This window comes from Schistocerca nitens, chromosome 9 (genome assembly GCF_023898315.1).
Source record: "Schistocerca nitens isolate TAMUIC-IGC-003100 chromosome 9, iqSchNite1.1, whole genome shotgun sequence".
NCBI lineage: Eukaryota > Metazoa > Arthropoda > Insecta > Orthoptera > Acrididae > Schistocerca > Schistocerca nitens.
In genome coordinates, this window is record NC_064622.1 from 301,027,290 (window position 1) to 301,053,037 (window position 25,748).

At 41.9% G+C, this 25,748-nt stretch overlaps 1 protein-coding gene across 1 annotated transcript in view; it reads left to right on the plus strand.

The window, feature by feature from the left end:
- LOC126203148 (uncharacterized) overlaps window positions 1–25,748 on the plus strand; it is a 58,453-nt gene that overhangs the window by 18,539 nt on the left and 14,166 nt on the right. The window contains exon 2 of the mRNA XM_049937391.1: window positions 6,114–6,261. Coding sequence (XP_049793348.1) covers window positions 6,114–6,261 — 148 coding nt within the window. The remainder of the gene's footprint in view (window positions 1–6,113; window positions 6,262–25,748) is intronic.

The following is a 25,748-nucleotide window of genomic DNA, read 5'->3' on the forward strand; positions in this document are numbered from 1 at the left end:
GCATCTACCAAGGGAAATCGGGATCACGGTTTGCGGAGAACAACCGAGACACCTGGCGTCATTGTGATATAGTGCCGTGTTCTCTCGAAATATCTTGTAGAACGAATCGTATACCCCACAAAGGTGAAAAGATTTCGAAGCTAGCCACATCCATGAGGCTACAATGAAACATGGTTGGAGTCTAACGTTCTGTCATTTTCGAGGTAATTAAGGATGGAGAAATAGGTCGCTCAAGGACGTGGTCATGGTCTCTTTAAGAAACCATTCTGGTATTCGCATGAAATGGCTGAAAGAAATCTCTGAGCGTTGAATCGATATGAGAGGGCGGGGATGTATATAGGAGTATGGTGAATTAACCGCTGCGACACCTCGACTGGTGGCTTTGGTAAATTCTCCATCCATGCTGTAGTCTTCTTTCGTGGAGGCTGTTCGCATACAACTGCGAAACGGATCCTGTGAAATCTGCATGGAATGGAGACGAGACAGTAGCAACTTCAGCAACTTGACATTTTGAATGCGTCCTTGAGGCGAGCTCTGGTAGCTCAATCGAGGAAGCAGTGCCCTCGACGACAGGGATCGGATTCGGATTCTCGTCTGACCGTCTCCCAAATTTGTACTTGTGTATCGCGTAATGCAACACAAGAACTGATTGTTTCTGTCACTCAGAGGTCGCCATATTTATTTATAACGTTTATCTTATTTCCATAAACATATGTTTTTAGTAAATGTGCATATGAAATTCGCAAACCTGGAAATAATCCTCCCAAATTTCTCATTAACACCATATGAAAAGCTAACATACTGGCACACTGAAAGGCCATAATTAAATAAATATTTCATATACTTTTAATATATTTGCTAAATGTGCAGATATAGCATTTTCTGTCCAGATATGGAAACTCGTACATTTCCTCCAAGGTCTCATTTCGTAGCCTAATTCCCTCAGCATAATTTAATTTAATTCGGCTACATTCCATAACACGTGGATTCATCTTACAAGACACCCCTTTTCAAGACACTATCCATTCCGTTCAACTGATCTTCCAAGCGCATTAGGAAGTCTATCACTGGCAAACACCTCAAAGTTTGTATTTCTTCTTCCTTAACTTTGATTCCAGGGTTATAAATACAAAATAAAATAGAGGTACTGCAGGAGTAGGTTTAATCATGAATAAAAAAAATAGGAGTGCGGGTTAGCTACTACAAACAGCATAGTGAACGCATTATTGTGGCCAAGATAGACACAAAGCCCATGCCTACTACAGTAGTACAAGTTTATATGCCAACTACCTCTGCAGATGATGAACAAATTGATGAAATGTATGACGAGATAAAAGAAATTATTCAGGTAGTGAAGGGAGACGAAAATTTAATAGTCATGGGTGACTGGAATTCGTCAGTAGGAAAAGGGAGAGAAGGAAACATAGTAGGTGAATATGGATTGAGCTAAGAAATGAAAGAGGAAGCCGCCTTGTAGAATTTTGCACAGAGCATAACTTAATCATAGCTAACACTTGGTTCAAGAATCATAAAAGAAGGTTGTATACCTGGAAGAATCCTGGAGATACTAAAAGGTATCAGATAGATTATATAATGGTAAGACAGAGATTTAGGAACCAGGTTTTAAATTGTAAGACATTTCCAGGGGCAGATATGGATTCTGACCACAATCTTTTGGTTATGAACTGCAGATTGAAACTGAAGAAACTGCAAAAAGGTGGGAATTTAAGGAGATGGGACCTGGATAAACTGAAAGAACGAGAGGTTGTAGAGAGTTTCAGGGACAGCATAAGGGAACCATTGACAAGAATGGGGGAAAGAAATACAGTAGAAGAAGAATGGGTAGCTCTGAGGGATGAAGTACTGAAAGCAGCAGACGATCAAGTAGGTAAAAAGACGAGGACTAATAGAAATCCTTGGGTAACAGAAGAAATATTGAATTTAATTGATGAAAGGAGAAAATATAAAAATGCAGTAAATGATGCAGGCAAAAAGGAATACAAACGTCTCAAAAATGATATCGACAGGAAGTGCAAAATGGCTAAGCAGGGATGGCTAGAGGACAAATGTAAGGATGTAGAGGCTTGTCTCACTAGGGGTAAGATAGATACTGCCTACAGGAAAATTAAAGAGACCTTTGGAGAGAAGAGAACCACTTATATGAATATCAAGAGCTCAGATGGCAACCCAGTTCTAAGCAAAGAAGGGAAGGCAGAAAGGTGGAAGGAGTATATAGAGGGTTTATACAAAGGCGATGTACTTGAGGACAATATTATGGAAATGGAAGAGGATGTAGATGAAGATGAAATGGGAGATACGATACTGCGTGAAGAGTTTGACAGAGCACTGAAAGACCTGAGTCGAAACAAAGCCCCGGGAGTAGACAACATTCCATTAGAACTACTGACGGCCTTGGGAGAGCCAGTCCTGACAAAACTCTACCATCTGGTGAGCAAGATGTATGAGACAGGTGAAATACCCCCAGACTTCAAGAAGAATATAATAATTCCAATCCCAAAGAAAGCAGGTGTTGACAGATGTGAAAATTACCGAACTATCAGTTTAATAAGTCACAGCTGCAAAATACTAACGCGAGTTCTTTACAGACGAATGGAAAAACTGGTAGAAGCGGACCTCTGGGAAGATCAGTTTGGATTCCGTAGAAATGTTGGAACACATGAGGCAATACTAACCTTACGACTTATCTTAGAAGAAAGATTCAGAAAAGGCAAACCTACGTTTCTAGCGTTTGTAGACTTAGAGAAAGCTTTTGACAATTTTGACTGGAATACTCTCTTTCACATTCTGAAGGTGGCAGGGGTAAAATACAGGGAGCGAAAGGCTATTTACAATTTGTACAGAAACCAGATGGCAGTTATAAGAGTCGAGGGGCATGAAAGGGAAGCAGTGGTTGGGAAAGGAGTGAGACAGGGTTGTAGCCTCTCCTCGATGTTATTCAATCTGTATATTGAGCAAGCAGTAAAGGAAACAAAAGAAAAATTCCGAGTAGGTATTAAAATTCATGGAGAAGAAGTAAAAACTTTGAGGTTCGCCGATGACATTGTAATTCTGTCAGAGACAGCAAAGGACTTGGAAGAGGAGTTGAACGGAATGGACACTGTCTTGAAAGGAGGATATAAGATGAACATCAACAAAAGCAAAACGAGGATAATGGAATGTAGTCATATTAAATCGGGTGATGCTGAGGGAATTAGATTAGGAAATGAGACACTTAAAGTAGTAAAGGAGTTTTGCTATTTAGGGAGTAAAATAACTGATGGTCGAAGTAGAGAGGATATAAAATGTAGATTCGCAATGGCAAGGAAAGCGTTTCTGAAGAAGAGAAATTTGTTAACATCGAGTATAGATTTAAGTGTCAGGAAGTCGTTTCTGAAAGTATTTGTGTGGAGTGTAGCCATGTATGGAAGTGAAACATGGACGATAACTAGTATGGACAAGAAGAGAATAGAAGCTTTCGAAATGTGGTGCTACAGAAGAATGCTGAAGATAAGGTGGGTAGATCACGTATCTAATCAAGAGGTATTGAATAGGATTGGGGAGAAGAGAAGTTTGTGGCACAACTTGACTAGAAGAAGGGATCGGTTGTTAGGACATGTTTTGAGGCATCAAGGGATCACAAATTTAGCATTGGAGGGCAGCGTGGAGGGTAAAAATCGTAGAGGGAGACCAAGAGATGATTACACTAAGCAGATTCAGAAGGATGTAGGTTGCAGTAGGTACTGGGAGATGAAGAAGCTTGCACAGGATAGAGTAGCATGGAGAGCTGCATCAAACCAGTCTCAGGACTGAAGACCACAACAACAACAACAACTTTGATTCCTATTGTAAATTTCTACTTCATTTTCTTTACAGTTTGCTCAGTGTACATATAGAATAACATTGGGGATAGGCTAGGCTACATCGCTGTCTCGACCCCTTCTCAACTACAGCCTTCGATTCCTGCCCTTCGACTCTACTTTTCGTACAAGCTGCAGATAAGCTTTCACTTTCTGTATTTTATCCCTGTTATGTTTAGATTTTCTAAGAACTTATTCCAGTCAGCACTTGACAACATGGAGCTAATCTTATTTAAAAAGGAACGGAACGACCACTTTTTATAACGATACTTGGTAACTTTCGAAAAAGGAAGTACTGTTATACATCGCTAATTAAAGTTTCCACTGAATGTTACAAAAAATTTCCGTTACATGTGCTAAATATATAGCCAAAGTACGCTGACACAGCGTACTTTCAGTCTAGTTAATCTAATGTAAATAAAGCTGCACTAGTTAGACATGCAGATTATTATTCGTGGTTTTGTTCAAAAATGGCTCTGAGCACTATGGGACTTAACATCTATGGTCATCAGTCCCCTAGAACTTAGAACTACTTAAACCTAACTAACCTAAGGACATCACACAACACCCAGTCATCACGAGGCAGAGAAAATCCCTGACCCCGCCGGGAATCGAACCCGGGAACCCGGGCGCGTGGTTTTGTAAAATATTTGTTAGCAAAGTCTTATTGTTACACTAAAGAAAGCAGAAGTAAGAAAAATCACAAATATTAATTACACAGCGAATTATAGGACTGCGTACTATTTCTTGTCGCCAATATTGTTTTGATATCTTGCAGCACGGCGCTCTCTTCCATAGGTCGGTGTTTTTTTGTATGTGATTGCAGCGTTTCGTCGGACCGAACTACGACAGTGGCCTAGTTGAGAGTTTACGAGTTCCACGGAAAGACTTCTTAGTGGTCTTATCACATCTGCAGACACCATTCATATTTTTGCCTTGGCAGTTTATATCATTAAGCTTACGACGCCTTCCTCGACTACACCCGAAGACTACGCGCAGGAAAGCAACGCAGTGATTGATGACCCGGCTTTGCGTTCGAGATGCGAGGGGCTCAAAAAATGTTAAAATGTGTGTGAATTACTAAGGGACCAAACTGCTGAGGTCATCGGTCCCTAGACTTACACACTACTTAAACCAATTTAAACTAACCTATGCTAAGAACAACACATACACCCATGCCCGAGGGAGGACTCGAACCTCCGGCGGGAGGGGCCGCGCAGTCAGTGACATAGCGCCTCTAACCGCGCGGCCACTCCGCGCAGCGGGGTTCAAATATCCGGCCGACAAGCCGTATCTAGCTTCTCCTGAATCATGACAGACGAATATTGGAGTGATTCCTTTTACAAAGTTGTGGTCGATTCCTTATTTCATATTTTTTTCCGAATGAGACAGACTCACAGTTGTACCGAAACAACTGTTAAGAAGGCGTTACATGTCAGCCCTCCTTCCTTTTTGCTTTGGATAACACGTCATCACACGGAGTCATGGCTACCAGGACAGACATAGGTCACCATACCCGCCCTGTGGAGATAGATACTTAAGTTTTATAGCTCGTCAATATCTGCACTGGTTTGATATTATCCATCTTGTTGATGTTTTCCACCTTGTACTATACGCTTCATCACTACATAACTACTAGACCGAACATCTTCTCTACTGTGTTATACATATCCCAGTCCCTCTCTGCTCCCAATACTTATCCCCACCGGCTGCTTCTTCCACCTACAACGTAACTATTCCTGGATGCCGTAGCAGATGTCCCACTAACCCATACTTTCTTTCAGCAACTCATCCTGTCAGTATTTCTTCCTCTTGCGTTTTACCCACCCACTTAATTTTTAAATTTCCTTGATAGAACCACCTTTTAAATACATTCAAAATGGTTCAAATGGCTCTGAGCACTATGGGACTCAACTGCTGAGGTCATTAGTCCCCTAGAACTTAGGACTAGTGAAACCGAACTAACCTAAGGACATCACAAACATCCATGCCCGAGGCAGGATTCGAACCTGCGACCGTAGCGGTCTTGCGGTTCCAGACTGCAGCGCCTTTAACCGCACGGCCACTTCGGCCGGCTAAATACATTCAGTTTCTTCGTCTGAGTCTTTATTACATTTCACTTCCATACAATGGTGTACTCCAGATTCACTCTCAAGAACTTCTTTCTTAGTTTAAAAGCAATATGAGCTCTTTTGTTGAAGAAGTAGAGATAGACAGAGAAGGATAAACAGCAGCTTTTCCTGCTTGCTTTCCCAGGCGCTGACCGCGCTAGCGGTCCTGGCAGCTGTGCTGGGAGTCGCGACGACGGCGACCACTGTAGGTACGGAGAGGAGCGTCAACAACGCGGCCGGCTCCGATGACGTCAAGGAGAAGAGCGACCTGGAGACGGAAGCCAGCAGCAGATGTGAGTACACGTCCTAAGGGGCTCCAGTGGGCCTTTGCTGACCGTAGCTGCTCCGCTTACGCAACAGAACCCTTTCCATCGTCATAACTTTCTAACACATGTCTGCAGTTACCCGGTATTGCTGTGGTCTCCAGTTCGTAGATTGGTTTCCTGCAGCTGTCCATGCTGCTCTGTCCTGTGCAAACCTCTTCATCTCTGAATAACTACTGCAATCGACATCCATTCTAATCTGTCCACTGTAGTCAAGTCTTAGTATCCCTTTATAATCCCTCCCCCTCCTCCCACCTCTCTCTCTCTCTCTCTCTCTCTCTCTCTCTCTCTCTCTCTCTCGCTCACACACACACACACACACACTCCCCCCACCTCTCTCTCTCTCTCTCTCTCTCTCTCACACACACACACACACCCTCCCCCCCTTCCCGCCTCTCTCACTCTCTCTCTCTCTCTCACTCTCTCTCTCTCTCACACACACACAGACACACCTACATACACCCTTTCCCCACTCTCATTCTCTCTCTCTCTCTCTCTCTCTCTCTCTCTCTCTCTCATACACACAAACACACTCTTCCCTGCTTTAGTAAACCGACCATTTCTTGGAGACTCCGGATGTACCCTATCATCCGATCCTATCTTTTACTCAAGTTGTGGATAAATTAACTTTTTGCCTAGTTCGACTCAGTATCTCTTCATCACAGAGCCGATAAACCCATGTAATCTTCAGCAATCTTCTGTAGCGTCGCATTTCAAAAGATTCTATTCTCTCCTTCTCTCAACTGTTTATCGCCCACTACCACTTCCGTACAAGGCAACACTCCACACAGGTACCTTCAGAAAAGACTTTCTGACTCTTAAATTTAACTAATTCTTCTACTTCGGAAACGTTGTTCTTGCTGCTGCTAATTTGTATTTCATATGTTCTGTAATTTGACAATCGACTGTTACTTTGCTGCCCACATGGTACAACTAATCTACTACTGAGGCATCTTCTCTGTATACAGAAGCAGTGTCCCGACTGACTGACTGACTCACTAATTCATCGTCGCCCTGCCCAAACCACTACGGGTAGAAATTTGAAATTTGCGGAGGGTATCGATCTTATACTGTGGGCGTCTTATAAGAAGGGATTCTTCGACATTCCATACCTAAGAGAATGAAAAAGAGCATGAAAGATTTTTTGAAAACATGTCTCTCGGCAATTTTGAAGCTAGACTTCGGAAATTTGTATTGGTTTCTAGATAATAAATTTAAAAAATACGTATTTCAGCATTTTTAGAAATTTAACCCCAACGGTAGTGAAAGAGTGGGCGAAATTTTTCTTGAAAATAAATCATTATTAAAGAACTTCTAAAGTATTTTTAAAGCTACATCTATGGAAACTGGTATTTTAACTCTCGGATACTTGTAAAAAATTGCTTATTTCGGTGTTTTTGGAAATTCAGCCCCTAAGGGGGTGAAATAGGGGTGAAACGTTTTACGTAAATATTTCATTGTGAAAGCATTTTTAAAACTAAATCTATGAATATTGATATTTGATTTCTGTGTCAGAAATGAAGAAATAAGTTTTCACTGTTTTTGAATATCCAACTCCTAAAGATGTGAAATAGTGAACGAAAGTTTTTAAGAAAATATGTCATTATATTAAAAAAATTCAAGCTAAATCTACGAAAATTGGTATTTCATTACTCGGTTAGATATGAATAAATTTGAGTTAGGAGGCGAAAGTTTCTGTGGAAATATCACCACAAGACGCAAAACGCTTGATTAAGAAAAAAACTTAGATTCCAGCTAGCAGTATCGCTTTTAGGTCAGGAGTAAAATCGGAAAAGACCACGCTTCTATGGCACTAAGCTACTTTCCTAATATACACTGAAGTCCAAGATTAATGCAACAAACCGTTATTTCCTCTGTCTAATTCACGATATATTCATACAGACTGTCAACCAGCTGTCCGTACGATCGTGCTCTGCACAGAAGATGACATTTCGATCAACGGACGACCATACCAACGATGACGTCAGGGCATCTATGAAACGACGTAGTGTTTGCCGGGTAGTCCCATATCCACAATCGCTGTGTACATAGTCACAGACGGTGCAGTATGGCACAGAGAAGATGCCTACCGGTCTCTCTGTGTTGGAGGACCAGAGAAAGAAAGGTATCTCCAGCGAATTTCGCCCCACAGTTCCGTCTTCACAAAACTCAGTGTTTATGACGTCGTATCTCCTTTACGATATAGTGTAGAGTGATATAATTTTTCAGATACATTCAGTGGTATATGGGATTACTGTCTGCAAAATCTTTTGTGAATAGATTTATTAGTAAATAAGTAATAAATTAAAATGTCTTGCCTGATGCAGCACCTTATTGAATGAACAGCGAAAATGTAGGGAGCGAGAAACTTTTTTCCTTTCTTCATTATGTTAGAATGTCAAGGAGAAAAATTATCGTAGAGGTTTGATATTAATCTGGCTATTTGCACGTCATTATCTACACTAGCTTTTCACCCCATCTGAGGTAGATCGTTCTTACACACACGGTGGTTCCTTCCAGACAGTAGGTGATGTGTATACCAAGTTTGACTGAAATTGATCCAGTGATTTAGAGGGAAATATGAAACATACATACGTTATATATAAGGAGGTCCCTTGTTTCATGATGATCCCCTTAAAGCAGCAGAACTCCCTCTTTCATATTCTTTTATTAGTAACTGCACGCGGGAATAAGAAGCAGCGGCGAAGTTATTTAAATATTGTCTCCTTACCCTTCACCACAACTGAGCTCGCTATCTCATCCCACTTCTGTTGCGTTCTGCCACGAAGCAGCCGGTTCGAATGTCGGGGGCGGACAGATGCCGTCAACGAGTTCTTCGTCAGCGCAGATTGTGTCCCAGTGTCCAGGGTTAAATCCCAAACATCTCCGCAGTATCCCACAGAATACGAGCAACTGATACTGTTGTCGTCAACGCGTCCAAAGAATAGGGGCTTCATGCACCTTTTTCTTCCTTCGTCATCATACTCATACATGACGAAGTGTTACTGAGCTTCAAAGGAAGAGATTGTTTCCAATCAGGCTTCTGGACGTGCTTTTCAAACGAACAACTTTTGTAATAAATGTTGCCCACAGTTCAGGCTGTTCGCCCCAGAAAAAACTGAAGCGATGGTGTTAAATATCTAGTGTCATTGGTAATGGAATGTTGCAGCGGAAAAGAAGGAACTGTTGAGCGTATATGGGATAATATCTGAATTTGCAACATGATGTACAAATCAATACGCTGTAGCCAATGCTCAACAAAATTCCACCGAACGTCTTCGTTTTATATAGAAACACAAGTCTCAGTTGGTCGGCACAAACGTTGTAATACAATCTTCTGTAGTGAAATGTGAGTGCATTCCACGAGAATGTTTGTGGCTGTAGATCTGCTAGCTACATAGAACAAGCCAGGATGCAACACCCTCACGGGAATGGGATTTCCAGTAGTTCTTGCAAGGCTAGATCGATAACTCTTACTCGTTCAGTTTGTACTGCCGTTCTTAAAACAAGTTGTTTCAGCGTCTCACTAATTAGTTGCTAGTACGCCTCTAGCGTGAATAATTGGTATAATTCGCGTACACAATAAGGTATCTCACTCATACATCAGTTCTCAAGGTGTTCCACGTCAGTTTTATGTAACACCAGACAAAGCTCCTAAAGGACTTGAACTCAACGTCCCTCAGGCTGTTTTTCGTCTGAAGCACTCTGCAGCATTTCACCAAATAAGATAACATACGGGTACGTGAAGAATAATACAAGGTGTTTCTTTTGGGAAATATCCCAAATACTCGCCAGAATTGGCGTATAATATGGAACCAGCATTCTTACATCGTGCTCAGCAGCAAGTTAAAAAAGGGTAACATAATACGTCATGAGAGGCTACACACACGACTCCAATCAGGTAAAAATCTCGTCTAACATAACCGCATTGCAATACTTCGCTACCTCGTATGAATACTCGAAATCAGATTAGTTAACTGCTCGCTATTCTAACATGTTCGGCATTTCGCTATGCAACAAGCAACCCAGATGCCAGACGAATGGCAAATACACCAAATACAACAAATGTAATATGGGAGTTATTCCGTCTTCTGCTACTGTAAAAAGTCTCATTTGGACCATATCCGTTTCGCTTTATTTGAAGCATCTTTTTTAGTGGTCACTGTAAAAATTCTGGATTTTTCACAAACCGGTTTAGCAAGATCATAAACAGTCCCCATATTTAAAATTACTTCTTCACTTTATCACTCACGTTTTTTGGCTCCTGCTTTATTTCCATAGATGCCCCTATACAGAGGTGTTCGATATGTAGCACGCTGCACTGCGCTAACACACAGTATTTTCTCGTTTGCATTTTTTTTAAATATCCTCATGCATCGCATGTACTTTTTTATGATCGCTCGGGATTCCATCGTTTTTTTGTTTTGTTTTTATGTGGCAACGGGTTGTGTGTCCATATACGTGTGACGTGTGTTTCTATGTATCCGTCTCCCTCTCTCTCTCTCTCTCTCTCTCTGTGTGTGTGTGTGTGTGTGTGTGTGTGTGTGTGCGGGGGTGTATATATATATGTGTGTCTTCTAATTATTACTTTGTTAAAGCTGTTTATTATGGTACTGCGGTGGCTGTTCGTGTCTGGGTGTGTTTCCTGCTTTTTGCTATAATGTTTTTGTTGTGGAAAGATGGAGGGGGTTATTAGTTTCCTAGCTTAAATAACGTTTGGTTGCTAATGTTTACTTGGTCATTTAGCATGTTTTTCTTTCCTGCGAATCCTTTTGAATTATAAAATCTTCTTCTGGTGTTAGATTTTTTATTTTTTGTTACTAAGTCTGATCATTTTCGCCCTACCACAACACAAACAAACATGAAAATAATCTATATTCAGTAACATCAATATCCAGTAACATCTTCCAAAGAAAATCTCCGTATTCTAAAGGCAGTCACAGAAAAGAGACCAATACTAAACGACCAAACAAACACTGGAAACCAAACGTTACTTAAGCTAGTAAAACATATAGCAAGTAAAGAATAATCCCCCCCATGCCATCAAAAAACCATATCGCTTCAACCAGGCAACATACTGACTCCTTCTGACCCACACCAGTAGTATAATAGTTCATTAACAATAAAAATCGTAAATATGGGATCAGTTTTACAGGCCATGCTACTTGGAAACAATTTTATTCCTTTCATTTTGAAAAAAGAAATCACATTGCCCGGAAGACATTAGTTCTACTTTTCTCAGAGAAGGCTAATCAATGGTGTATTATTTTCACGTTGCTGAATAACTTCAAATGACTTTCGACTAAAAGGCTCTTCTCGTTGCGGTGCTACAGCCCATAGTTCCAATGAATCAATATAGCCGAAGTTCAATTTTCAGTTAATCAGCCTTGCACTCAACTAAATATTCGATTTAATATTTGTTGACCGTCTTCAAATTTCTATTACACAGCGTGTAAGCTACAATAAATCTCTGAAGTTTTCTGGTAACCTATTAATAGGTTATAATGTTGCAAAAGCTACGTAAGCAAAAGCACCTTCAGTTGTCTTCGTAATAATGTTAACTTAATAGAAAATTGTCAGTGATAAAACCTATCTCTATAACCGGCAGCGCCGTAAATAATCTGTCGCTGAACTATCAAATTTTCGTAAATCACAAATCTCAAACGATTTTCAATTTCTGCAGAAAGCATCAATCAAAACAGGAAAATAATTTTCTGTGAACACTTACAAGGTAATCACTGTGCGCTTCCTAAATGAGAAGACGAACAAAATAATCTTCGCTTCTTGTGGTCTTTATTACGACGCAGTAATTACACAACAGATTTTGTCAGTAAGACGTCATTCAGCATACTGAAACATAATCTCATTACATGTTAATCAATTAACGCAACAATATTCATTTATTTTTCAATTATAATATTGTTCTAAGTAATTCAGTTGAGAGCAGAGAGCGGCAGAAGTCGCCGGCTGGATCGTCTTCTCCGTGCTGGCCGTCGGTTAGTGTGTGACAGTGGTCGGCTTATTGTCTAAAATTTTATGTAACTCTTATGTAGCTTTTTACAAAAACCTTCCTTTAAGAGAAACTGTTTCTTTCTGTGGTTCTCTACTCCTCAATATGTGGACATACGAGGGGCGTTCAGAAAGTAAGCTCCGATCGGTCGCGAAATGGAAACGACTATGAAAATCCGATAAAGCTTTGCACAGATGTGTTGGGTAGTGTCTCTAGTATAACCCCAGTTAGCATCACGTCGCTCTTCTCATTTCTGAGCTCGCAGTGAGTGCGTAAAGATGTCTAGAAAATAGTGTCTGCCGCCAAGTACGAGGGCCTGGTGAGAAATTTCGCCTGAAGCTATGCAGCTAACATTACATAACTGTCGTGCTGTTTTTTCTTCAAGACAATTCTCAGCCGCATTCTGCAGGGGCAATGAAGGTGCTCCTGCATCGTTTTCAAATGGAAATGTGAGATTACCCACAATACAGTCCGCAATTGTCTCCCCCTGAGTTTCATCTCTGGTCACATGAACCGCTGTCTTTGAAGACAACATTTTGACACAGACAACGAGGTGTAGGCCAGCGTGGAGAATTGGCGGAAAGCACTGGCGGCTGCCTTCTATGATGAGGCTATTGAAAAGTTGGTACAACGCTATGACAAAAGTCTAAGTCAGAACGGCGACTACGTAGAGAAGTGGCTGAAAGGTGTAGCTAATTGTTACAAGTAAAACATTTCTGATGTTCACTGTGGTTTCAATTTGGCAATCAATCGGAGCTTACTTTCTGAACAGGCCTCGTATATCTAATGCTGTCTTGTCACTCTTTTCTTTCTAATATAACCGCAGATGAGACAAAGTCCCTTGCAATTTACAAGAGCTTCCATTTCTTCGTGTGAACTTACGGCAGGACAGTAAAGAATTTAGTTGGGGTTGTAACATATTTAACATTGCTTGACAGATAGTAGCTTCAAAAATGTGACAGTTTAATCCAGTTATACCGAAAAATTGGTGTCAACCAAAATACAAATTGCATGTTTGCTGACTTACAGATAATTTTTGACGCTGGCTACGCCTCTAGGTTAGCGGTTTCCAACCTTTCTTGGACTATTACCCCTGAGTGCAGTAAGTCATTAGCTAGTAGTTCCGCCCTTCCCCCATCACAACCACCAACTTCAGCACCTAACTAAACTGTAGAATGAAAGATTTTCCTTGGAACACTTTTGTTTCTAAAATGATGAAAGATGCATGACATTTACTTTCTGTGTGTGTGTGTTAGAATACAAGCAAAGAAATTCGTTATGCATCGTAAGTGTTCCTCACAACTCCTTCTCAGTTAAGAAAGCTGACTATTCACAGTTAGGGTAGACAGTTGTTACAAAACATACTTCCCCTGCATTAATCCTCTCCGTTGCAGCACTTGCTTGGCTTTCACACTGCAACTCATAATAATCAACCAAGTCAAAATTTGTGCAGTTTACTTACTGTTCGTAAATCACTTGATTGCAACGCTCCTTTATTCTGAACTGGCAGAAATTGGAAGACTTCAGGCTGTTATTGCTTTGGGTCTGACCACAGACATTTGTAGCAATAGTAATAACAATAATAATAATAATAATAATAATAATACTTTTCACAAAGCTATAGTAGCTCTTATCTAGTTACTGCTGTGTCGTGCTGTCAATTAATTCATTTATCTGTTTCGAAGCCAGTAATGAAACGTCTTCAGGACTATTGTGAGTACTATTAATAACTTGTAGAAGACATTTTCTTGAGATATTTAGCATTTGTTACGTATACGTCTCACTTTTGCCGTCAGCGATGTACGTAACAAAGCACGGCAAGTGTGTAGTGGGTGTACTATGTGAGGAACCTATAACCTCCATCGCATTAATGCTACTGATTGAGAAAAAGTAATTATTGATAACTTATATAATCAGTATCAGAGTCTTGCAATTTTTGTGATAATAGTAATGATCTTTCGAAAATAATTTAGGTTCCTGACTGAAACAGACTCAAATCGTTTAATTTTTACCCCTCAGACAATTTCATTTTAACCCTCAGACTGAAATTACCCCCAGGTTGGGAACCATTGCTCTAGGCCATGTATGTCACTCTGTGAATTTGAGGAGGAAGTGGCAGAAACCGGATCTCTCCCGCCCCAGGCTTTAAGCTGTGAGTATTAGTTCCCTCTACCCCCCCCCCCCCCCCTTGCAGTCAATACACCAGTCCTCGTTTCTGTGTTACTAAGTGGCTAACAAGGTTCGTGCCAGCCGCACGAGTAACTAAAATGAGTACGGTACGACTGGCGTTCGGGGGAAATAGATCGGATAAATATGCAGCGAACATACGCATTAGGTTACGCTACTACTCAACCTGTTACCACCACTGTTATCTGGCATTCACATTATTTGGAAGCGCCAGCTCACAATTAAATAATGATCTTTCAACCTAATCTAGACCTCAGGCTACGCTACAAATCAGTCTGTCACCACAACCAATCCGACCGATTTCAGCCAAACGCCATTTTAGCGACTCAATGCACCCAGTCTCAGTTGAAAGCTGCCTCCGGGGACAACGAAAGCCTTATTTTCAGTATTTCATATGTTTAGTGACCTAATTTAAAAATTCAAAATGCTGTTATAATCTACTTATTGACAGGTATATTCGTATGTTAAAGACAGTAACATCGTTAGAAGCTGGGTAGATTACTTGACGCAGTGTAACTCATAGCGCGCAAATTACGCATACTGTATTCATCCAGTATTTGAGAAGAAAAGCACGCAATGACCTTGAACTAACTTCACACACAATTTCAAAGCATTACGAAACTATCTCTCGCATACAGCCACCAAAACTTACGAAAGGAAAAAATGTGCGTCGCTTGCTACATTTTCGATATTCTTGCAGTGAAACTGCCTAATAAGATTTTTGGTTACTTCCTTGTTACTAACTCTATTCACAACACATTTTGCAGACCGTAATCACATATAACACGAAATGTTGTTGCGAAATTATATCTTTATATGTCACATACAGGGGTTGAACAAAAATGTGGAAACAATAAAAACGCAACCCATGAACATGCCTAATACAGCTTCCAGTTCTCTTGGAATGTATAAATACGGGTCTTGCATGACCTTCCATGGAATCTTATACCATTATTCCCGCAAAAAAGTAGCAAGCGCATGTAACGGTGATGGAGGTGGGTACCGATCCCTCGAAAGTAGAACACAAACTCTCAATAATATTGAGATGTGGTGACTTTAATGGCCAGGGGATATGTGACAATTCATCCACATGCTCACAAAATCAGTCCTAGACGATGCGAGCTGTGTGGACAGGTACACAGAATCACATTAGAGAACAAATAGTGTACCATAGTATTGACCTGATTGGCCAAAATGGTCACTTAATCTTTGGTAGTAATGCGACCTTTCAGAGTAAACATGAGACTCATGCAACACCACGACATGGCTGCTCAAATCAGCAACGCACCCCTGCCATATTTGACTCTTGGCACGTGAATTCCGGAAGTTGGAAATAGCGTGCAACAAGACTCGCCTGATCAAATGACTTTCTTCCATCGCTCCAAAGCTCAGGTGTTATGGCTTCGGCACTGCGTTTTTCTGTTACGGAGCATTTGGATCGCTGATAAGTGGTTATGAAATTCCAGCTCTCTCTGAAATCTCCTGATCATGGAGCTCCCAACGTGCTCTTTCGGTGCTGACAGGGTTCGCGACTGCGACTTTCGGGTCTGCAGTTACTTTTGCTGCTGTCGTCCTCTTGGTTTTCGTCGCAACCTTCTTCAGAGATTCGCTTCCCTAGGACGGGGTCCCGGGTTCGATTCCCGGCAGGGTCATAGATTTTCACCTGCCTCGAGATGACTGGGACTTTGTACAGTGCTCATCATTTCATCGTCACTCATGATAGTGGCGAGATTGGACTGAAAAAAGGTTGGGAATTTGTACGGGCGCTGATACCCGCGCAGTTGAGCGCCTCACAAACCAAACATCATCATTATCTTCAGAGATTGTCACCATCAATCAGTACACACTTTCGTCTGCGTTGTGACTTAGTAGGCTGTATAAATCTTAGATAGATGCCTCATGAAACACGAAACAATTGGGCTCCCTTAGTTGCGGAAACACCCACCAACGGAACACCAACAAGTTGCCCACGTTCGAATTCACTTTGTTCCGACGTAATGCACTGATAGCTATACAGAACACTGTTCTGACCACAACTTGCACTTACAACGTATTGAGGGGCATTGCACAGGTGCCGTTCGTGGTCGATGCAACAGGGAAACCTTCAGGTATGGCAGGAATTTACATTTATGCTCAAGCATTCATTTCTCGTTGGGTTTCTATATTTTTATCCAACCCTTGTAGTTCATGATATATTACGTCATAAACATTGAGATGCGAGAAAAAAAGCAAAATTTATCCACACTATGCTCATCCATTGTTTGATAATGAGATCACTTAGGGATTTCTAACAAGCTTCCATATTATTTTCGAACTTTATCTGAATTTAAGCGTAGGCTTTCGCGGCCATTGTGCCAGTCAATAAAATTCTTCTGGGTCTGTGACTACATTGTCAATGTGCAAAGTGTAAAGCATCGAGAGTTTTGACTACAATTGCAAATGGTTTCTCAGGTCCTTCTTTCTAGCTTTTTTTTATTTTTTTTAAAGAACTTCATTTGTGTAACCATATTGACCGTAGTTGCTTTAGAATTTGACTTTTTTCTAAATCTGTTCTTACTTACACGCTTAACGTCAAACATTTAACTTACTAACTCATTTGTACAGCAAGCACAAGTTTGATGCAATTTTATACAAGGAAGTTCGAATCTTTACTGGTGTGCTGTAAGACCTCTTCAGTATGTAAGGCGGAAGAGGAACGCACTTAAAAATGTCCGCTGGCCATGGGCTCTGCACGCGTCCTCGTCTAGAGCACAATTGCCTTCGGGGAAGCGTTATGTCGTGGGGAAGGAAGTCGGCATGCGTGAGAAGAGCGACCACCGGAGTCCCGCACTAAGTGTGTGACTCAGAGGGGCAGCGACAGCCACCCAGCGCGGCAAGGTCACCGCACAAGCGCAAGGCTGTAGCCGCTGGGTGCCGACGCCGAGGTCAGCAGTTAAGTGCACGCCGGTCGCCGGCAGCGACACAATGCCCTCCTGTAATGGCTCCTGGCGGCCGCAGCCCAACCTGAAAATGTCACTTAAGGGGGGTAGGACGTCAAGCGGGCCGACTTGGAGCAGGAGAGGCACCACAGAGCAATTTAATTTCCAGTGCCTATACTTTTACAAATAAATTCATAAAACTTTGTCAGCATGACCAGGAAGGATTCAGGATTCACACTCATAGCAGTGGAAGTTCAAAAACACAACAAAATAAATATTTTCTACATGTGAAATTTCACTATTTTTCGCTTACTATTGGCTGCATTTGTTGCTATAGGTACATTTTTCTTCACAAGTAAGAGAGATTCTTTGATGAATTTTGCACAGCATACAAACCATACTTACAGGTGTATTAAACTCTAGAATTTTCCAAATCTATTGAAAACTATGGTAAAAATTGAGATAATTAGCTACAAAATTAGGTTTTTTTCTAAACATAAAGTTTAAAACGTAACAGCTCATTCATTTTTTCAAAAATTAAATAGATTCTAGAGTTTAAGACACCTCTAAGTATGGTTTGTATGCTGTGCAAAATTCGTCGAACAGTCTCTCTTACTTATGAAAAAAAGTGTACTTGTAGCAACAAATGCAGCCAATAGTAAGTGAAAAACTGATGAAATTTCACACGTAAAAAAAATTATTTTGTTATGTTTTTGAACTTCCGCTGCCATGAGTGTGAATGCTGAATCCTTCTTGGTCATGCTGACAAAGTTTTATTAATTTACATGTAAAAGTATAGATAATGGAAATTAAAATGTCCTGTGGTGCCTCTCCTGCTCCAGGTCGGCCTGTTTGACGTCCTACCCCCCTTAACTCCGTACCAGAAGAGCTATACTCTACATCTACATCTACATCGATACTTTGCGAATCACATTTAAATGCCTGGCAGAGGGTGCATCGAACCACCTCCACAATTCTCTATTATTCCAATCTCGTACAGCGTGCGGAAAGAATGAACACCTATATCTTTCCGTACGAGCTCTGGTTTCCCTTATTTTATCTTGGTGATCGCTCCTCCCTATGTATGTCGGTGTCAACAAAATATTTTCGCATTCGGAGGAGAAAGTTGATGATTGGAATTTCCAGAGAAGGTTCCGTCGCAACGAAAAACGCCTTTCTTTTAATGATGTCCAGCCCAAATCCTGTATCATTTCTGTGACACTTTCTCCCATATTTAGCGAAAATACAAAACGTGCTGCCTTTCTTTGAACTTTTTCAATGTACTCCGTCAGTCCTATCTGGTAAGGACCCCACACCTCGCAGCAGCACAAGCGTAGTGTAGGCAGTCTCCTTAGTAGGTCTGTTACATTTTCTAAATGCCCTGCCAATAAAACGCAGTCTTTGGTTAGCTTTCCCCACAACATTTTCTGTGTGTTCCTTCCAATTTAAGTTGTTCGTTATTGTGACACCTAGGTATTTAGTTGAATTTACGGCTCTACTTTCGACTGATTTATCGTGTAACCGAAGTTGAACGAATTCATTTTAGCACTCATATGGATGACCTCACACTTTTCGTTATTTAGGGTTTCTAAATCGTTTTGCAGTTTGTTTTGGTCTTCTGATGACTTTATTAGTCCATAAACGACAGCGCCATCTACAAACAACGGAAGACGGCTGCTCAGATTGTCTCCCAAATCGTTTATATAGATAAGGAACAGCAAAGGGCCTATAACACTGCTTGGCGAACGCCAGAAATCACTTTCTTTTACTCTATGACTTCCCGTCAATTACTACGAACTGTGACCTCTCTGACAGGAAATCACAAATCCAGTCACATAAGTGAGACGGTATTCCATAAGCACGCAAATTCACTACGAGCCGCTTGTGTGGTACAGTGTCAAAAGCCTTCCGGAAATCGAGAAATACGGAATCGATCTGAAATTCCTTGTCAATAGCACTCAACTTCATGTGAATAAAGAGATAGTTGTGTTTCACAGGAACGATGTTTTCTAAACCCATATTGACTGTGTGTCAATAGACCGTTTTCTTCGAGGTAATTCATAATGTTCGAACACAATATATGTTCCAAAATTCCTGCTGCATATCGACGTTAACGATATGGGCCTGTAATTTAGTGGATTACTCCTACTATCTTTCTTGAATATTGATGTGACCTGTGCAACATTCCAGTCTTTGGGTACGGATCTGTCGTCGAGCGAACGGTCGAACTCCAAAACGAACGGCCCGTTCCGTCATTAAAAACAGTATTTCTATTAGGAAAAGCTTTTATTGGGGGTTTTAGTATCCTTTAAACCTACTTCTCTTTTCCACACAATCACCATTCGCTTCTAACCAATTTGCACCCGCTTTTTCAACCCTACAACATAGACGTTCTCTGCCTGGGAACTGAGTCTGTTGTGACCAAACGAAATTAGAATGGTCCGGCCACAACTGTCGGTTCTTTGACAGCTCAGTGAGATAGTACATGAAGCTAGAACAAACGGAATACTAGTTCACTTTGCCGCGCGGAGTGGCCGCGCGATTTGAGGCGCCATGTCAGGGATTGCGCGGCCCTCCCGACGGAGGTTCGAGTCGTCCCTCTGGCATGGGTGTGCGTGTCGTTCTTAGTTTAAATTAGTTTAACTAGTGTGTAAATCTAGGGACCGATGACCTTAGCAGTTCGGTCCCTTAGGAATCCACACACACACACACACTAGTTCACTTTATTAAAACATCACTTGATGCACAGATTAACAAACTCTTCTCTTGTAGTACAGTGTTCCACATTTAAATGAACAAGTCCATCAGAAACTTTAACCATCACGTTGGTCCACCGCTATGATATTGACTCCTTCAGATGAAACCACGAACTGGGGCCGAGCTCTCGCTGGCCCGGAGCTATATTGACCACAGTGTGAGGCCGCTGCTGTGCTAACAGAGGATGCGTAGTCTTCAACAGCGCCTCTTTGCCGATTACGCTGAGACTTCATTAATGTCTGTGGTGTCTATTCATGTTGCCAACTTTGGCGTGACAAAGTGATCTCTACACAATATTACCACAGAAACAGCTGACAATGGCGGACTTGAATTCATCAGTTTCAAACTGCTATCGACCAATTTGTTTTATTTGCATCTACATCATTCTTAGACCATAGATACGTACACACCACGTATGCAGCTATCTCTTCAATGTTAAGGTTTGAAATCAACGTCTAAGTAGCGTGATGGAGGGCAAAATGGCGAGTTTCTCTCACTACATACTATTCGAAATAGAGCCGACATTTACAGTTCTTCTGTTCTATAGTTGGAATCACACACTGATTTTAACAACTGAATGACTTCTTGTATTGGTATTACACATGTAGTTGCAGTGTTAACCTAATATCTCCAAAATACCAAACATTAAAGCGATGATTATTGCTTTTGCATTTGGTCAGGGGAGAGGGTAATAAAAAGTTTGAAATATTGAAGAGACAGTTCTTCAGTAAATTCCTGTTTTCCCTGCACTGCGAGTCATTTAGTGTATTGCTTCCACAGGAGCCTAAAACGAACTATCACATCTGCAACAGGCATTTAGTATTCATAGGATTTCTCAAATATACACTCCTGCAAATGGAAAAAAGAACACTTTGACACCGGTGTGTCAGACCCACCATACTTGCTCCGGACACTGCGAGAGGGCTGTACAAGCAATGATCACACGCACGGCACAGCGGACACACCAGGAACCGCGGTGTTGGCCGTCGAATGGCGCTAGCTGCGCAGCATTTGTGCACCGCCGCCGTCAGTGTCAGCCTGTTTGCCGTGACATACGGAGCTCCATCGCAGTCTTTTACACTGGTAGCATGCCGCGACAGCGTGGACGTGAACTGTATGTGCAGTTGACGGACTTTGAGCGAGGGTGTATAGTGGGCATGCGGGAGGCCGGGTGGACGTACCGCCGAATTGCTCAACACGTGGGGCGTGAGGTCTCCACAGTACATCGATGTTGTCGCCAGTGGTCGGCGGAAGGTGCACGTGCCCGTCGACCTGGGACCGGACCGCAGCGACGCACGGATGCACGCCAAGACCGTAGGATCCTACACAGTGCTGTAGGGGACCGCACCGCCACTTCCCAGCAAATTAGGGACACTGTTGCTCCTGGGGTATCGGCGAGGACCATTCGCAACCGTCTCCATGAAGCTGGGCTACGGTCTCGCACACCGTTAGGCCGTCTTCCGCTCACGCCCCAACATCGTGCAGCCCGCCTCCAGTGGTGTCGCGACAGGCGTGAATGGAGGGACGAATGGAGACGTGTCGTCTTCAGCGATGAGAGTCGCTTCTGCCTTGGTGCCAATGATGGTCGTATGCGTGTTTGGCGCCGTGCAGGTGAGCGCCACAATCAGGATTGCTTACGACCGAGGCACACAGGGCCAACACCCGGCATCATGGTGTGGGGAGCGATCTCCTACACTGGCCGTACACCACTGGTGATCGTCGAGGGGACACTGAATAGTGCACGGTACATCCAAACCGTCATCGAACCCATCGTTCTACTATTCCTAGACCGGCAAGGGAACTTGCTGTTCCAACAGGACAATGCACGTCCGCATGTATCCCGTGCCACCCAACGTGCTCTAGAAGGTGTAAGTCAACTACCCTGGCCAGCAAGATCTCCGGATCTGTCTCCCATTGAGCATGTTTGGGACTGGATGAAGCGTCGTCTCACGCGGTCTGCACGTCCAGCACGAACGCTGGTCCAACTGAGGCGCCAGGTGGAAATGGCATGGCAAGCCGATCCACAGGACTACATCCAGCATCTCTACGATCGTCTGCATGGGAGAATAGCAGCCTGCATTGCTGCGAAAGGTGGATATACACTGTACTAGTGCCGACATTGTGCATGCTCTGTTGCCTGTGTCTATGTGGCTGTGGTTCTGTCAGTGTGATCATGTGATGTATCTGACCCCAGGAATGTGTCAATAAAGTTTCCCCTTCCTGGGACAATGAATTCACGGTGTTCGTATTTCAATTTTCAGGAGTGTATATATAGAGGGTGTTACAAAAAGGTACGGCCAATCTTTCAGGAAACATTCCTCACACACAAAGAAAGAAAATATGTTACGTGGACATGTGTCCGGAAACGCTTACTTTCCATATTAGAGCTCATTTTATTACTTCTCTTCAAATCACATTAATCATGGAATGGAAACACACAGCAACAGAACGTACCAGCGTGACTTCAAACACTTTTTTACAGGAAATGTTCAAAATGTCCTCCGTTAGCGAGGATACATGCATCCACCCTCCGTCGCATGGAATCCCTGAGGCGCTGATGCAGCCCTGGAGAATGGCGTATTGTATCACAGTCGTCCACAATACGAGCACGAAGAGTCTCTACATTTGGTACCGGGGTTGCGTAGACAAGAGCTTTCAAATGCCCCCATAAATGAAAGTCAAGAGGGTTGAGGTCAGGAGAACGTGGAGGCCATGGAATTGGTCCGCTCTACCAATCCATCGGTCACCGAATCTGTTGTTGAGAAACGTACGAACACTTCGACTGAAATGTGCAGGAGCTCCATCGTGCATGAACCACATGTTGTGTCGTACTTGTAAAGGCACATGTTCTAGCAGCACAGGTAGAGTATCCCGTATGAAATCATGGCGGTGAATCGAGGAAGTACAGTACATACTGACGAAACTGAAATGAGCTCTAACATGGAAATCAAGCGTTTCCGAACACATGTCCACATAACATCTTTTCTTTATTTTTGCGTGAGGAATGCTTCCTGAAAGTTTGGCCGTACCTTTTTGTAACACCCTATATATATATATATATATATATATATATATATATATATATATATATATATATATATATATATATATATATATATTGCTTTCCTAAGTAATGACTTACTTTTCTATCCATAATATCCTGTTTTTACGCAAAAAAAACTAAATTTCGTGACTTTTACCTCATCCAGTACAGATACCGAAACAATATCAAGCTACATGTTGCATAAATGCTCTATGAGACGTCGCGGACATTTAATTGCACTATAATAACATAGTTTGTCTTGACCACAGTATTTTATTGAATTATATTAACCTTAAGCGTTAACCTTACACAATTTTCAAATGATGCAAAAATCTAACGCAACGGTTTATGGATAACAAAAAGAGTAATGAAACTGTCAACATAGATCCGCCGTACATCGTGAACCTTAATGTCATAATTTGTAAGTGCAAACTCAAATCAAGGGCTAGATAATAAGCATAAGAGATCAAAAAACATTGGCTGTAGAGAAAACTCTCGTAGTGAGTTAGATGCTAACATTCTGTCGTCTGGAAACCTTAGTTATTCTTAGCGTTTCAGATCTGTGGACGAACATACATCCTAACTTGCAACTCATGGAAATATCTCTGCAAGGGTTTTGAAATATGTATAGTCGTTTTGCTTAAAATTCTGCTTTTTCAGAGCAATAGTCAGGGCATTCTTTCTTTATCATCAGTGAGTAAACCGTAACAGGCTTTGAGATTACACTAAAGTTATGGAGTTGAACACAAAACAGAAAAAAAGAAAAGCCTTGCAATTAATACTGCATGAATTTCCAAACGTATTTTTACGAGATAGATGTATAACGGCTCTTATCATTATATTCGTAATATTTGAACACAGTAAAAGAAGGACCATTTCCATCTGCTTGGTAACGGTATCACACCTTTGCTTCAGCCTGTGATTCGCTGACTAAATCTCGAATAATGTAATCGAATTTTTGTACAACGTCTTTACCTGTGCAATGAAACATTTTTTTCATTTCGCATATTTTTCGATGCAGCTGAATGCTGCAAAAGATTTCACCATTATAATTAAGAAACCTTTACTGAAAATGTTACTGTGAGTTAAAGACAAAGTAAACAGTGTTCCAGAAGTTGCCTGCAAATGAATATCGCCACCGGTGAGGTGATCGAGATTTAGGCTTCCGTATAATGACGGCATGGGTGTCTCCATGGTGTAATTCATGATTAGTCCGCGAATTCAAAAATGGTTCAAATGGCTCTGAGCACTATGAGACTCAACATCTGAGGTCATCAGTCCCCTAGAACTTAGAACTACTTAAACCTAACTAAACTAAGGACATCACACACATCCATGCCCGAGGCAGGTTCAAATAGTTCAAATGGCTCTGAGCACTATGCGACTTAACTTCTGAGGTCATCAGTCGCCTAGAACTTATAACTAATTAAACCTAACTAACCTAAGGACACACACACACACACACACACACACACACACACACACACACACACACACATGCCCGCGGCAGGATTCGAACCTGCGACCGTAGGGGCCGCTCGGTTCCAGACTGCAGCGCCCAGAACCGTACGGCCACTCCGGCCGGCCCCGAGGCAGGATTCGAACCTGCAACCGTAGTGGTCGCGCGGTTCCAGACTGAAGCGCCTATAACCTCTCGGCCACAAAGGCCGGCCTCCGCGAATTCACACCAAAGTTCTTCTCAAAGGGTTCACAGAACCATTTTCATACGTCTGGGTATTCGCAACGTACACTACCTTGCGACATCCATACTTCTGAGGAAATAAAAAATTTTATCCCAGCTAAATACCGAAAAGATGTCAAGGAACGCCTTTGTTTGGTTGCCAGATGAAACCATTATCTCCCGTATCGCAATTTTTTAATGTAAGAAAGTCTGAAGTCAATGACTTTATAACAGCAGAAGACTGAAATAGGGCACTGTGTCATATGGTTGTAATATGCGAAAAACGCACACGATAATGTATACACGTACCTGGCGAGTTAGCTACAAAACGTATGCCATTTCGTTCTTATCCCGCCATTTGGTGACAAAGAGGCAAAAATCAGCTAGTGTACAAATCAGTATTCTGTAGCAGATTGTTACCGAGTAATTACACATCTTAAACTGGCCGCTTTATTAGCTGAAGGCGTAACCACATGCTGGGGTTTAGCGGTCGCATCAAATGTGACTAATACGAATGCTACTGGTGGAAAACAATTTCGTCACCGGAGAGCAGAGGTAGCGAGCGTATGTTCTTGTACACAGACACTGCATCAGTGCCCCGAGTTCATTTCCAAATCACTTCTCAAAGTTTCTTGTAGTGAGAGCATGTGGCACTGTTAAGGACATCAAACTCAGCAGCTACATTCTACGTTTTAAAGGAAACGTCTGTGTTCTAATGCTTTGTTTCACCGTTTTCCTTTCCTCTGTCATTGTCATTAAAGACACAAACACGAATCTGTAGTCAACATTCGTTCATCACCGTCATCTGATGGAAATACACTCCTGGAAATGGAAAAAAGAACACATTGACACCGGTGTGTC